Source organism: Bos indicus, chromosome 25 (genome assembly GCF_029378745.1).
Source record: "Bos indicus isolate NIAB-ARS_2022 breed Sahiwal x Tharparkar chromosome 25, NIAB-ARS_B.indTharparkar_mat_pri_1.0, whole genome shotgun sequence".
Taxonomy (NCBI): domain Eukaryota; kingdom Metazoa; phylum Chordata; class Mammalia; order Artiodactyla; family Bovidae; genus Bos; species Bos indicus.
Window position 1 is genome coordinate 8,767,024 of NC_091784.1, and position 14,675 is coordinate 8,781,698.

The 14,675-nt window shown below is 54.4% G+C and overlaps 1 protein-coding gene across 1 annotated transcript; it reads left to right on the plus strand.

Annotated features, from left to right (window-relative positions):
• Positions 1 to 2,314: 2,314 nt before the first annotated feature.
• LITAFD (LITAF domain containing) lies at positions 2,315 to 6,147 on the plus strand. The gene is made up of 4 exons (XM_070779242.1): positions 2,315 to 2,458; positions 4,224 to 4,301; positions 5,620 to 5,761; positions 5,967 to 6,147. The coding sequence occupies exons 1-4, from the start codon at positions 2,347 to 2,349 to the stop codon at positions 6,073 to 6,075; spliced, it is 441 nt and encodes a 146-aa protein (XP_070635343.1). The 5' UTR covers positions 2,315 to 2,346; the 3' UTR covers positions 6,076 to 6,147.
• The last annotated feature ends 8,528 nt before the right edge of the window (positions 6,148 to 14,675 follow it).

Sequence of the window (14,675 nt, forward strand, 5' to 3'; positions counted from 1 at the left end):
TTGGAGATTATTTATCTCCTTCTCCGTTTGCTTACATTGAAAGGAGTGCTAAATATAGGGAATTCCCTGGTGGTCCAGTGGTTAGGACTCAACACTTTCACTGCTGTTGCCTTGGTTTAATCCCTGGTTGGGAAACTAAGATCCCACAAGCCACATGGTAATGACCAAAAAAAAAAAAAAAGAGTACTATATATACATAAAAACACATATCTTCTTGTTTGTTTTTGGACAAGATATCCTGGAGAGGTTGCTCCATAGTAATATATGAAGATTTTCCTCTTTTTTCTCTCTTTACCCCTTTCTCTCCTCCCTCTCTCCCTTTATTTTGGGTAGCTGAAGAGTCCCTATATGGATGGACATTTGCGTTATTTCTAGTTTTTCGTTGCTACCCTGAATAGCCTGGCACCTACCTCACCTGATACTTTGGCTAGCCTATCCTTAGCAGTCCATTGGAATCACAAAGAGTCAGACATGACTGAGCAACTGAACAACAGCAAATCTTTAGGATGGATTTCTAGAAATAGTATTGCATGGTCAAAGGGTCACCCATCTGTAATTCTATTATGTACGTGTGCTCAGGTGCTCAGTCGCATCCAAAATATTTGCCACCCCATGGACTGTAGCCCGCCAGGCTCCTCTGCCCATGCAATTCTCCAGGCAAGAATCCTGGAATGAGTAGCCATTCTCTTCTCCAGGGGATCTTCCCGACCCAGAGATCGAACCTGAGTCTCTTATGTCTCTTCTGCTTTGGCAAATGGGTTCTTTCCCACTGTGCCACCTGGGCATTCTGTTGGATATGACCAACACCACTTTCTAGTTCTTGTATGGGAAAACTGGTTCCCCGCCCCTTCCCATTCACCGTAACTTTTGGTTTCTGCCAATCAGATAGAAGCAGGGCTATCTTAGACTATCTTGGACATTCTGGAGGCATAATGAGAAGCCGTGAAGTACACAGGTCAAGCACACAGACATCAATTCGTGCCTGAAGCCCAGCTATGCGCTTCCTGGCCATGACCCTAGGTGGAGCTCAGAGCCAGCCCCAGCGTGGAGATTGCCCCCTACAGTCAGGACCATCTCTTCCGGCTGTTTCATGTCACCGATCATCTCCCAGTAAAAATGCTGGCTTTACTCCCTGCGCCGAACCCACTACCTGGGTTATGGCATTTGATCCCATAACAACCCTATGAAGTAGCTATCTTACCCCCATTTTACAGATGGGGAAGCCGCAGGATGGAGGGTTAGAGGGAGTTAGGGTTTTGCCCTAACTCACAGCTAAACAACAGAAGCTAGCCCATGAGGTGACATATAGACTGACACGTTTGTGCGTGCATAGGACCTGCGTGTTTATCCACACAACTGTGTGCCTGTATCCATACACACCTGTGTGTGTGCTTGTGTCTCTGTGTGTATATATATATATGTGTGTGTGTGTATTCCCAGGTGGCATTAGTGGTAAAGAACATGCCTGCCAAGGCAGGACACTTAAGAAACGCAGCTTCCATCCCTGGGTCGGGAATTTTCCCTGGAGAAATGAATGGCAGCCCACTCCAGTATTCCTGCCTGGAGAATTCCATGGACAGAGGAGCCTGGCGGGCTACAGTCCATAGGGTTGCAGAGTCGGACACGACTGAAGTGACTCAGCACATATATGTCTATATACATGTGTGTACCTGTGTACATACACCTACCAGCATTTCTAAAGAAAATGTGAACATCCTCACAGCTACATCTCTGCATCCATGGGCTGAATGAATGAATTGCTCACAACAGAATAACTTGCTCTTTTTTCTTTGACCCTGCCATGCACCATCTTAGTTACCAAAGATCAAACCTAGCACCCTGCAGTAGACGGACGAGTCTTAACCACTTGGACCACCAGGGAAGTCCCGGATTCATATATCTTTTTAAATATTTATTATTTGGCTGCATTGGGTCTTAGTTGTAGCGCATGGGCTCAGAAGTCCCACGACATGTGGGATCTTCGTTCCCCGACCAGGGATTGAACCCACGTCCCCTGCACTAGAAGGCAGATTCTTAACCACTGGACCACTGGGAGAGCCCTCCGGATTCATATTTTTAAGGCTCCCACCCTGCCCTCTGATCCCGGCCAGTTTCTGATGGGCCTGCAGCATGGGAAGGGGGTGTCATCTGATCTCTAAAGAGTTCTCAAGCTGGGCCCGTGGAGACCCCGCCCCCTCCTGCAGGGAATGGGGACCAAGCCCCCCCACCCCACCCCTGGCCACTGGGAGGATACACATCACAATGGCTGTTCCACCCAAGCCAGGCCCAGCAAGAGGCCCTGGGGTGACCTGCACTCCCCTCCCCTGCGGACAGCCAGGCCGCAGGATGGGGGCCTCCCGAGGCCAGCACCGGGCTGCTCCGAGCTTGGAACCCAAAGCTGCCTCGACACCATTGCCGGAACAGACCTCCTGGGCCCCAGGAGGGTACTACGCCCAAGGTGAGGGTCTCCTCGTTCAGGTGACACGCTGACTGCAGGGGCCCCCAGGCAGGGAGGCTACGGGTCCCCTTGCTGAACTGGGTCTGATTCCCGTCCTCACCCCACAAGTCACATTGCCCCCGCCCACCCGGGGACCACGAGACCTGATGGGGACAAGGTGGGGCCCCATCAGGGTGGGGCACGGCCTGTACCCTCAAACTATCCATAGACTGATGACGCCCCCATATCAGGTATGACATGCCCCTCCACCCACACCCCACCCAGGGGCCAGAGGCAACCTGGAATGCCCTGGGGGTTTAGGGGGGAGGAAGGTCCCGGCCACGCTCCCATGGCCTCAGGTAAGTCCCCGAACCTCTTTTCTCATCTGAGAAAGGGTTAGGAGGGTTCAAAGAGATGATGGATGTAGGGCTGGGCAGTCAGTAACCGGGTCTGAGCTCAGAAGGACTTTCCAGCTGGTGGTCCCGGGCCAGGTGGTTTAATTCCTGACCTTTAGTTTGTGCATCTGTAAAATGGGTACAAATTCCAGCCCAGGCAGGGCTGCAGGGACCAATTGGGAGAGAAACCACCCGGGCCCCACAGAGCCTAGACTGAGTGGTGGGAAGTGGGGAGGGGCTTCCTGTTCTCCGGTTGCCCCCACTCTGGGAGGAGGCATGGGTGGGGGACAGCCCAGGTGCCCTCCTCAAGCCTTGAGACTCCTTTCCTGAGAGGACCAGGTCCCCATGCAAAGCCCTGGAGAGGTTTCCAGTGAAAACACACAGGGACCCCACCCATCAGCCACACTGGTTAAGATTCGGGGGTTCCCCTCCTCCCCTCCAGACCCCTCTCTGGATACCTGGGATCCCAGAATTTCCTCCTCCAGACACCCTCACTCCTGCTTCCAGGGCCTGGGAGAGGAGGCTTCCCAGGGCCCCGGGGGCGGGCCGAGGGCTGACTCCTGGGAGGCAGGGTCTGAGCCCCTGGTAGGGCAGGAGGGAGACAAGGCTGAAGAAGGAAGCCTGCCTGGGGCCCAGACAGTTCTTCTTGGAAGCAGCAGATGGAATGCTGCATCTTCTGGAGCCGTCCTGACCAGAGGCAAGGGACATGGCACTTAGGATCCTGTGCTCAGGAAGCAGGCCAACTTCAGTTCCATCCTTGACTCTGACGTCTGTGCTGGGTGATGTCAGGCAAGCTGCTTAACCTCTCTGAGCCTAGCTTCCACATCTGCAAAATTGGAATAATGCCACAATCTACCTTATTGGTGTTCTGGCGAGAGTAATCAAAGTAAGGCACGTGAAGTGTTCAGCACAGAGTCTGGCACATAATAAGGGCTGATTATGAAAGTGTTAGTCACGCAGTCATGTCTGACTCTGCAGCCCCCATGGACTGTAGCCTGCCAAGCTACATGGGATTCTCCAGGCAAGAATACTGGAGTGGGTTGTCATTTCCTTCTCCAGGGATTACAAAAAGAAGGAAAGAAAGAGAAGGATAGATTATGGGGTCTGTGTTATTTCTGTAGCCTCAAGCCCCCGGCATTGCCTTGAAGAAGAGCTTGCATCCTATGACACCCAGAGCAGAGTGGGGTCAGGAAATGCCTGGGTTCAAATCCAAGCTCTTCCATCTGCTGGCTGAAATCCCACTGGCAACTTGATCCATCCCTCCAGGCCTCAGCTTTCTCTCCTATAAAATGGGTCGCTGCCTCAGACCAGCCAAGTTTTCAGCTCAGCACCTGGCATGCAGTCAGCCTTCTAAGGGTCTAAGGGTGTTTCTCCTTCTTTCCTCCTCCAAGGGCCTCCTCCTCCTTATTCTCCTTCGCCTCCAGGACTTGGAGCGCCTCCTCCTCCCCCACCCATGTCTGTTTATCCAGGTGAGTGTTCCTGCTGTCCTCCCCCTCGCCGCCTCCACACCCCCTTCCCCAGGCTTTCCCTGTCTTACACCCAGCACCGCCCCGACCACTCGCCAAGACTGTCCGAACAGCACCTCCTCTGGGAAGGTGTATGTCCTGCCTCCCGAGTGGTGTGATCCCTCCCTCCACAGCTGTGAGCCCCGCACTGCCCACGGCCTTCTCTCTGATGTGCAGACGTTGGTGGAAGGGGTTGGGACACAGTAGGTGCTCAGGAAATGTCTATGAAAAGAAGCCCTGTTCTCGACTCTGCAAATCCATCGCTCTTGAAACCAAAGAGAGGAATTCAGACACCACCCACCCACCCAACCGTGTAGGGTCTGGGCTTTGGGGAGATTTTTTTTTTTTTTTTGGCTGCACTGCTTAGCGACTTCTGGGATCTTAGTTCCCTGATCAAGGATCGAACCTGTGCCCCTAGCAATGGAGGCGTGGAGTCCCAATTACTGGACCACCAGGGAAATCCAGAGGTGGGGGAGGGATTTCTAAATAAAGAAAAAGCTTGAGAGCTGGTGGGCTGGGTTGTCAAGTCTAGTGCGGGAGAGTGAGCTTTAAACCATGGGTCACCCCCGTCTAGCCAAACGTAGTTCTTTCCCTTGGTTTCCTGCCAAACTAGGGGTGAGGGTGGCACCCCACATTACAGCCCAAACCCCAGCACCCCCTCCCCTCGGCCCCTCAGGAACCCAAAGTCTATAACGGTCATAGGCCCCTCCTCATGGCTCGACAGTCCACCCGGACCAGACGCCAACCCTTCCGTCTAGAGCATGAAAACTCCCTGGAATCCTATTTTCTTAACAAAATATTCAGCCACCACCAAAGACCTCACCTCTCTGCACACCCAAGACTATAAAAATGGTTGTTGTGTTTAAAAAAGCTAAATACAGATCAGCTTTTTTTTTTTCTGGAAACCCCACCCCAGAAAAATGCTGTGCTTGGGCAAGAAGAGGCAAGAATACCAAAAGGAAGTTTTTATAGGGGGTTGTTGTTTTCAAGCTACTGCGTCCCCAAGGGTGTCACTTAGAGTTATTGCTTTTTTAAAAAAAATGGACCTATTCCTCTACAAACGCCTGTGAAATAAATGCTGGAGGTCTTAACTGAGCGAAGGCCCTGAGCCCTGGAGGCTGGTGGGTAGGGGGTAGTGCAAGGGGGAAGCTGGGCCCATCGGGACGGCCTGGGGGGCTCAGGGGAGCACAGAGAAACTGCAGGTGGGGCGGGCCCCCCGTGTTGGATACAGGATGAGGGGGACGGGGGTGTGGCGTAGGGCCTGACATGTCCCTCCCCCAAGAACTGTTCAGGGTGCCGAGGCTGCAGTCCCCAGACCCGGTACAGTTCACGTGTCCATACTGCATGAACCGGATCGTCACCGTGACCACCCCGGTCCCAGGCGTGCTCACCTGGCTCCTGTGCACCGGCATCTTCGTGGCTGGGTGAGTGGTCCCCCCTCGCCTCTGCCGGGGCCCAGGGCATCCGTGCTGGGAGCCTGCTGGTTTGGGGGTGGGTGCTGGCATGGGGCATGGAGGGATGGGTGGTTTCCTAGCCCACCTTGCTGGCCGGGCAGCCCCAGGGGAGGGGTGGGGGGCTCGCAGGCTTGGCTTGGCCCCCGGTGAGTCCCCGCTGCTTCTGAGGCTGCAGGTGCTTCTTGGGCTGCTGCCTCGTCCCCTTCTGCGTGGACAGCTTGATGGACGTGAGGCACACGTGCCCCGTGTGTCGGCAGGAGCTCTTCCTCTACAAACGCCTGTGAAATAAATGCTGACTAAGTGACTGTTGTCTGCCCACGTCTGTCCGCCAGGGGAGGCCGGTGAGCACTGGCACACGGGAGGTGCCCTGTACTGACTGACCACTGAGGGGCTGACCGATGGATGGTGTGCGTAGTGGCCCTCCCTTCTCAGGCTCCACCCTCTTCTTTCCTTCACGACTCTTTCCCATCAGACTTCCCTGCTGGCTCAGATGGTAAAAAAAATCTGCTTGCAATGTGGGAGACCTGGGCTTGATCCCTCGGTCAGGAAGAATCCCCTGGAGAAGGGAATGGCGATCTACTCCAGGATTCTTGCCTGGAGCATTCCATGGACAGAGAAGCCTGGTTCAGGCTACACTCCATGGGGTCACAAAGAGTCGGACACAACTGAGTGACTAACACTTCTTCCATCAGTCAAGCTCCATCGTCTTTGTGACAACGTCTCTGCAACTCCAGCCAGGTAACCTGCAGAGACGCACCTGCCCTTCATGCTGGCAGAGAGCCTGTGAGCTCCCCTGGCTAAATCCCGCATCCTCCAGGCATTTTGCTCTCTTCCCTACCTGTCTGGGTACCCTTGGGGCTCAGAGGCAAACTATCCGCCTACAGTGTGGGAGACCTGGGTTCAATAACTGGCTTGGGAAAATCCACTGGAGAAGGGACAGACTACCCACTCCAGTATTCTTGGGCTTCCCTTGTGGCTCAGCTGGTAAAGAATCAGCCTGCAATGCGGGAGACCTGGGTTGGATCCCTGGGTTGGGAAGATCCCCTGGAGAAGGGAAAGGCTACCCACTCCAGTATTCTGGCCTGGAGAGTTCCATGGACTCTATAGTCCATGGGGTGGCAAAGAGCTGGACACGACTGAGCGACTTTGACTTCCTGACCTGCCTGGACCCTCGGCAGCCCGGGCCCTCCCTGCCGCCTCCCCTGTCCGGTAGTGATGCTCTGGCCACGTCTTGCACATCCTCTCAGCACACCCTGTTGGCCTGCTGTCCCCCCCACCCCAGGGTCCTGTCTTGAGCCCTTTCCCTATTCAAGCCACTCCTGAGGTTTCCATTCTCACCTCCTGTACCCCACAGCCCTCCCCGGATGCCCAAAGGTCCCCCCAAACCCATCAGATCTCCAAGTCACTCATCTTCCCACCTCCTCAGGTGCCCCTGGTGGATGAGACTGGCACGGCCACCTCTCTGCATCACCTCCTCTTATCCCTCAGCCCTCAGCCCCTCTCTGCACGAGCCCTGGGTCCTGTCCCCTCTGCCTTGCAGTGATTTCTTTACCTCCCTGCTCCCCTACCCCTCTCTTCCTTAAAGGAGGCTAGAGTCCCTGATGGTGTCTCCCAGCTCCCAAGCCTTGGCCACGCCTCCTAGTCCTCCCCTGTGGCGATGGCTGGCACAGAGTAAGCGCGATTATCAGGGCAAGAGTTAGGACCTTTGGCTCTGACACCGCCCAGTTAGTACTCACCACCCTCAAGACCAGGCTCCTTTTTTGCACTTCCGTTTGTTTGCTTATGTTTGGCTGGGTCAGGTCTTGGTTGCTGTGTGCCGGCTTTCTCTAGTTGGGGTGAGCGGGGGCTGCTCTTCCTTGCGGTTCACGGGTTTCTCCCTGCAGTGGCTTCTCTTGCGGTGGAGCACAGGCTTCAGTAGTCGTGGCCCCGGGACTTGGTGGCTCTGTGGCAGGTGGGATCTTTCTGCAAAGGGATTGAACCCGTGACCCCTGCACTGGCAGGTGGAGTCTTAACCACTGGACCACTAGGGAGGTCCATCCTGGGACCAGGCTCTTAACATGGGGTCCCTTTGAGGCCATTTGTGGTTCCTGCTCCCCTGAGCTCCAGCCAGCCAGAACCAAGAGAGCCCAAGTGTTCACCCGAGCGTCCAGACTCTGTCCCTGGCCTCTCCTGCAACTCCGTGCCTGCCCCCTTCTCTCCCCACCAATTCCTTCCAGCCCCATCACTGGCTCCTGGGTCTCTGTCACTTCCCCAGACCCCGGTGACCCCAGGTCCTGGCAGGGACAGGTGGGTTTTTGGGATCTGGGATGAGGGAACCAGTCTTCCCAAATCTCTGTGCCCAGTCCCCAACAAGAGGTTTAATCCTTTAAATCCCTTAAATTCCCTCGAGGCTACAGTAGAGCAGCTTTTCTGTCCTGTGAAGGAAGCTATGCAGGAGGAATCTGGCAAATGCTTAGGACGTAAAAAGGTCCCAAGTTGGCTTCTGAGTGGGCCACTCCTGGGTACCGTGTTGCTGGCCTGGGGCCAAGGCCAAGTGGGGCACGGGCTGAACGTCACATGAATGAAGGGATTTTTTTTAAAAAGAATTTCTATCTTAGCATGGAAACATGTACATTGGCCCGCCAGGCGCATCTGTCCATGGGATTCTCCAGGCAAGAATACAGGAGTGGGTTGCCATGTCCTCCCCCAGGGGATCTTCCCGACCCAGGAATAGACAGCCAGTGGGAAATTGCTGTATGACTCAGGGAGCTCAAACTGGTGCTCTGTGACAATGCAGAGGGCTGGGATGGGGTGGGAGGTGGGAGGGAGGTTCAAGAGGGAGGGGATGTATATATACCCATGGCCGATTCATGTTGATGTTTGGAAGAAACCAACACAATATTGTAAAGCAATTATCCTTCAATTAAAAATAAATTTAAAAAATAATTTGCATCATAGGGCATTTCCCCATGTCTTTATTATTATTATTCTAATTTTTGGCCACACAGCACAGCTTATGAGATTTTTAATTCCCTAACTAGGGATCAAACCAGGACCTCTGGCACTGAGAGTTCAGAATTCTAAACACTGGGTTGCCAGGGAATCCCCTGAAGGGATATTTTCAGTTTTGCAAACTATAACAAATATTACTCACTCCTCTTTTCAATTAAAAGGAATTTGCTAGAGAAGGGGCAGAAGCAGGAGAATTAAGAGGCAGAGGAGGACGAGTAGTCAGGTGGGATGGTCACTGAGCTATGGCTTATTCACCAAAAGGTGGCAGCTGCTTCCGTCCCTGCTCAGCACCGTCTGGGAAGGCAGATGCAGAAGCTGAGGCCGAGAGATGGCCAATCTGGATCCAGTGACCAGACGGGGAGCTGGACCCTCAGCTCTGCCGGCCCGAGGCTCCTGCACAGGCAGAAGAGGTGCCAGGGTGGGATGACCTGTGTGGAGAGTGGAGACGTGGCCGGTGAGCTGGCGTGGAAGCACCGTGCGGCCTTCAGGTGGTTGGCGCTGCTGGGATGGCGCTGGTGGAGCATGTCACGCCAGCAGGGGGAAAGGACCCGTAGGGGACGGATTTCTCTGGATCTGGGTGTCAGCCTCCCCGGAGAGGCTGGCAGCAGCCCCCCATCTTGGGGACCCCCAAGATGCCCCGGAAAACCCAGGAGAGCCCTGAACTCTGGGGGTGGCACCAGCTGCCGGACGGGAAGCTGGCTTCCACACCCAAACGGGGACCCATCTGTTTATCAGCGCACCTGGAGGCATGCAGAACTTCCTCGACCAGGGGTGGAACCCATGCCCTCCCCCGCCCCGCAAAGGAAGCGCAGAGTCGTAACCACCAGACCGCCAGGGAAGCCCCTGGGACTTAAGATTTTTAAGGTTAGAAGATGAAGCATCTGGGCTTCCCTGGTGGCTCAGTGGTGAAGAATACACCTGCCAATGCAGGAGACACAGGGGATCCCTGATCCGGGAAGATCCCACGTGCCGAGGAGCAGCTAAGCCCATGCGCCTGCCTCCGCTACGGAGCCTGTGCTCTGAGGTCTGGGGGCCACAACTACTGAGCTGCAACTACTGAAGCTCGTCGCCCTGGAGCCCATGCTCTGCAACAAGAGAAGCTGTCGCAACTAGAAGCCCACACATCCCAGCTGGAGAGTAGCCCTCTGCTCGCTGCAACTAGAGAAAAGCCCATGCAGCAATGAAGACGCAGTGCAGCCAAAAAAAAAAAAAGTGTGTGTGTGTGTGTGTGTGTGTGTGTGTGTGTATATAAAGATGAAGATGAAACATCTGACACAAACTAGGCATCTAGCCCTGAGAACCAACTCATTCGTAATACATCAGGATGGGGGGCACCAAGTGGACCAGCTGTGTGTACTGACCACCAGGGAGGCCAGGCGGGCTCACGGGCCACCACGACCCCGAGGAAGGGGTGTGGAGCTAGGACGTGGTCAATCTGTGGTTTGGAGGCCCACAGCCCCACAGAGGCACCCAGGCCAGGCAGCCCAGAGTCACTGGGCCTGCCTGGCTCTGCCAGAACCGGGCCTGGACCCGGACCCATCTGCAGAGCTCCAGCCGGCGGTCTGATTTTGCACCCATCAGGCAACCTGCTGGGTTTTGCTCGGACTTCCAGAGAGGTCCATGGGCAGAAGCGTTCAGTCCCATGGCCATCACAGTGCCGGCTGTGGGTGGTGTCCGGACCCTCCTTGATCAGCCTGCTTCAGTCCCCATGGTCCACCCACGAGGCCCTGCCTAGCTCCCCAGCAGTGTTCCATGAGCCCAGGGAGCCACTCCAGGCCTCTCTGACTCAGACTGCCCAGTGTCAACTTAAAAAAAAAAAAATCCAGACTTTTCGGCTTCAAAATCTGTGCACAGGTGGGTTCAGTGGGTTTCAGGCTGTCCCCTTGGCCCAGCCCCTGAAGTCCCCATCATCCCAGAGCCTCCTCACTCACTGCCTTGAACTTGACCTAGACCACCCTTCCCACTTCTTAGTTTATTTATTTTGTTGCTTTTTAATATTTATTTGGCTGCATTGGGTCTTAGTTGTGGTGTGTGGGCTTAGCTGCTCCAAGGCATGCGGGATCTTAGTCCCCGAAACAGGGATCGAACCTGCATCCTCGGCACTGCCAGGTGGATTCCTAACCACTGGACCACCAGGGAAGCCCCACCCCTTGATGTCCCACGCCTTGGTTCTGGGTCCCCAGACCTCACTGTAGACCCAGGCTGGGGCGCATGGGACCCCTTTCTCTCCCTGAGGCTTTCCCAAGCTCCTTCTTCATCTGAACCGACCTCCGGGGCCGGCCAGGAGGGGCCGGGGCTCAGGCTGGGGGAGGCAGAGGAGGTTGGCCCAGCCCCTTTCTCCCAAAGCTCTCATCTTAAAGTGGGGTTCCCCTCCTTCTAGCAGGGAGGCGGCACTCAGAAAGGGGTGGCAGTGAGTGTGGGTCTCAGGGCCGGCTCTGCACTCAGCAGGCCGAGTGCCCAGCCAGGGGGCTTCACTCACTCCCTGTCCTGGTCACTCGCCTCCTTGCTGGCATGTGGTGTGCTCAGTGGTGACAGCCGGTATCAGGACCCTTGCTCTGGTCTTCCCAACCACATGGCCCCCCAGAGACGAGACAAAGAACACCCCCACCCCAACACAGGGCCACAGTGTGGCGGGCACTAGGGATGCCTCCCGCAGCTTCCTGCCAGAGGTACCGTAGGGTCAGGAGAGCCAAGCGCGGCCTCGCTGCCACCCCATGTATCCACCGCCTGCCCAGCACGGGGTGGGGTAGAACGAACCAGCCCAACAGCAGCCCCAACCCTCGCAGCGCCGGGTCTGAACGGATGAAGGGCCGCCTCTCTGCTGTGGGGAAGGGACCGGGCGAGGCTCCACGGGGCTCTGAGTGCAGGTTCTCTCCCACAGCATCTCATGAACTTTGCATGCGAGCTGACTCACTTCAGTCGTGTCTGACTCTTCGCGATCCTATGGAGCCCGCTAGGCTTCTCTGTCCACAGGATTCTCCAGGCGAGGATACTGCAGTCGGCACATGTATCAAACTGGCTCTATCTTGCTGTGAATGGGACTTCCCAGGTGGTGCTAGTGCTGAAGAATCTCCCTGTCAATGCAGGAGACCTGAGATGCGGGTTCAATCCCTGGGTCGGAAAGATCTAGAGCAGGGCATGGCAACCCACTCCAGTATTTTGCCTGGAGAACCCCACGGACAGAGGAGCCTGGAGGGCTACAGTCCGTAGCGTCAGACACGACTGAGAGACTTTGCGCACACACTACCCGGGATCCCTCCACTGATGATGCCTGCCCGCCCCCCTCCAACGCTAGCAGGTCAGCGACCTCTCAGATCTCTGCTGAAAAGGGACCCTGCCTCTGAACGTGCAGACACCACTCTGATCACCCTGCTCCCCAAGGTGCCTGGGACCCTGCTTCCAGGTCTCATTAGAAGTTAACAGAGGGCACGAGGTGCTGAAGGAGGACCTTGGGGAACTGGCCCTTATTTCATTTGGTTCCCACCCTGCCCCTGGATGCCCCCACGGCTTCCTCTAATGAGGAGGTCAAGGAAACTCTCATGCACTAATGACGGCTTTATATACTCACTCAAGACGGCTCGAAGGAGCTCATCATACCACACAAAGCGAGGAAAATGTGGTCAGGACGCCTCAGTCACATGTGGCGATTTACAACTAAACCAGGGACTTCCCTTGTGGTCCAGCGGTCAAGAAACCGCCTTGCAGTACCAGGGACTCTGGCCTGATTGTTCCCTGGTGGCTCAGTGGGTAACATATCTACCTGCAATGCAGAAGACCAAGGTTCAATCTCTGGGTTGGGAAGATCCCCTGGAGAAGGGAATGGCAACCCACTCCCGTATTCTTGCCTGGGAAATCCCATGGAGAGAGGAGCCTGGCAGGCTACAGTCCATGGGGTAGGAAGAGTTGGACATGACTTACCGACTAAATCACCACCACCACCACCAGGAACATAAGCCCATGCCATGTTGGAAGATCCTACATGGCACAGGTAAGACCTGACTCAGCCAAATAAACTTAAAAAAATTAAATCAGTGATCAAAATTCACCTTCTGCTACTTCAGCCACATTTTAGATACTCAGTGGACACTGGGGGCATGTGGCTCTCTCCCTGGGCAGGGGCACAGAGCATCCCCCAACCCGCCATGACTTAGGTCATTCTACTGGGCAGTGAGTGGTCAGGACGCCAAGGCCTAGACTGGCAGAGATGCCAGCACACGCTCAGTCGCTCAAGTCCTGTCCAACTCTGAGACCCCATGGGCTGTAGCCTGCCAGGCTCCTCTGTCCACGGAATTTTGCAGGCAAGAATCCTAAAGTTGGTTGCCATTTCCTATTTGAGGAAATGCCAGTATCGCCTATCTCGCAAGAGGGATCTGTGGTTTGACCTTGACATTTGAAATGGATGTTTGCAAACAGTTTGCTCCTCTAATCAAGGAGACTCTCCCACTGTACTGCTTCTGGTAGTAACAGGAACCTCAAGCCCCTCGAGAACGATACACTGTGGTTCTGGGGTCCCCAAGCGAGGAGTTATTTTCAGGTTCAGCCCCCCCCCCCGCCCCCGCTACCCCCATCGGTTTTATGAACTTGGACTCAAGGCTATGGCTGGGAGGGAATGGAAAAGAATCGCATGCAATGTGTGCTGACCACCCACACTGTGAAATGGCCTTTGAGAAAAGCCTTCTAATAACTTGGGAGTAAGTTACAGTGACCCAAGACCATCATCTACCATCGGCCAAAACCTAAAAACCAAAAAATCCCGAATACTGTAATAAATGTTCAAAGTTGTGCACCCAGAGAGTGACTTTCTGCAGAAGACAGCGCCATCTATGGTCACTGCGGGGCCCCGGGCAGGAAGGCCCTCCTCCAGGTGGAGAGCAGCCAGCGGACACGCTGTGTCAGGTGGGGGTCGCAAGGCCACCTCCCCCTGGACCACACCTTCGGCCATTCCCGTATTTACGGTTATCTTAGTGCACTAGACTCCTGCCTGGAAAACCTCAATCTCTTAAGCTTCCACAGGAGGAGGAAGAGGAGACAAGAACCCCCAAAACCTTGCCATGAAGTGATTAAATGTTCCCCGGGCCTACCTGCAAGGAGAGCTGATGGCTCCCTCAACTTCCACGTCAACTCACTGAATTATCATTTTTATAGAAAATTTTATTCAACATACAACATTTTCCAGCAAAAAGGCAATATACAGGAAGAGTTGGTGTACACTGCTGCTACAGAAACAAACAAACAAAAAAGTACTGGAAAAGGATGAAAACTAAGTGTGATCTGCTGATTCTATTTTTACTGCACTCAAAACTAGACACGCGGCTGGCGTCAGCTCCAAAGGAAACGGCCGGACTGAAAGAAAGCCACACACGATGAATGTCAACATCAGTGGGGGCCACTCAGAGTTACCCGACAGAAGCCACCACCTCCTCCCCATGGTCAATTGTACATGTTCATTCATTAAATATACAATCTCATTTTTCCTTTTTTTTTTTTGCTTTTTTTTATTTAACTTTTTTTTTTTTTAACTTTTTTTTTATACAAAGTCAACAGCTTGCGAACACCAGTGGGCATACCCTCTTAGCTAAAAGGCCCTCCTTTCTTGGTTCCGTCTGTCCCATTTGAAGCAGACGAGTCTATTTATAATTTTTTCACCTGCTTGAATGAACTCTTGAGATCATTAGGTTTGCCCAGAGGCAGCATAGTACACCTTAATTGAATTTGAACAGTGTTTTTTTTTTTCAGTTGAATAAAAAGACCCCAAAGTGTCTGGTCAAGCCTGTATTCAGTGCATCCGCTCTGCAAACGGGCTGTGGGACGCGGGGGCTGACGGAAGGGAGACGAGTTTATTAAAAAGACCCAGGCAGCCGGGGAGACCCAGGAAGGGGCGACAGGACACCAG

Excerpts from the sequence above, each read along its gene's own strand:
- LITAFD (XM_070779242.1), top strand. The coding sequence starts at position 2,347 with ATGGGGGCCTCCCGAGGCCAGCACCGGGCTGCTCCGAGCTTGGAACCC. Across the intron at positions 4,302-5,619 it reads ACCCATGTCTGTTTATCCAG|AACTGTTCAGGGTGCCGAGG; the intron begins GTGAGTGTTCCT and ends CCCTCCCCCAAG. Across the intron at positions 5,762-5,966 it reads ACCGGCATCTTCGTGGCTGG|GTGCTTCTTGGGCTGCTGCC; the intron begins GTGAGTGGTCCC and ends CTGAGGCTGCAG.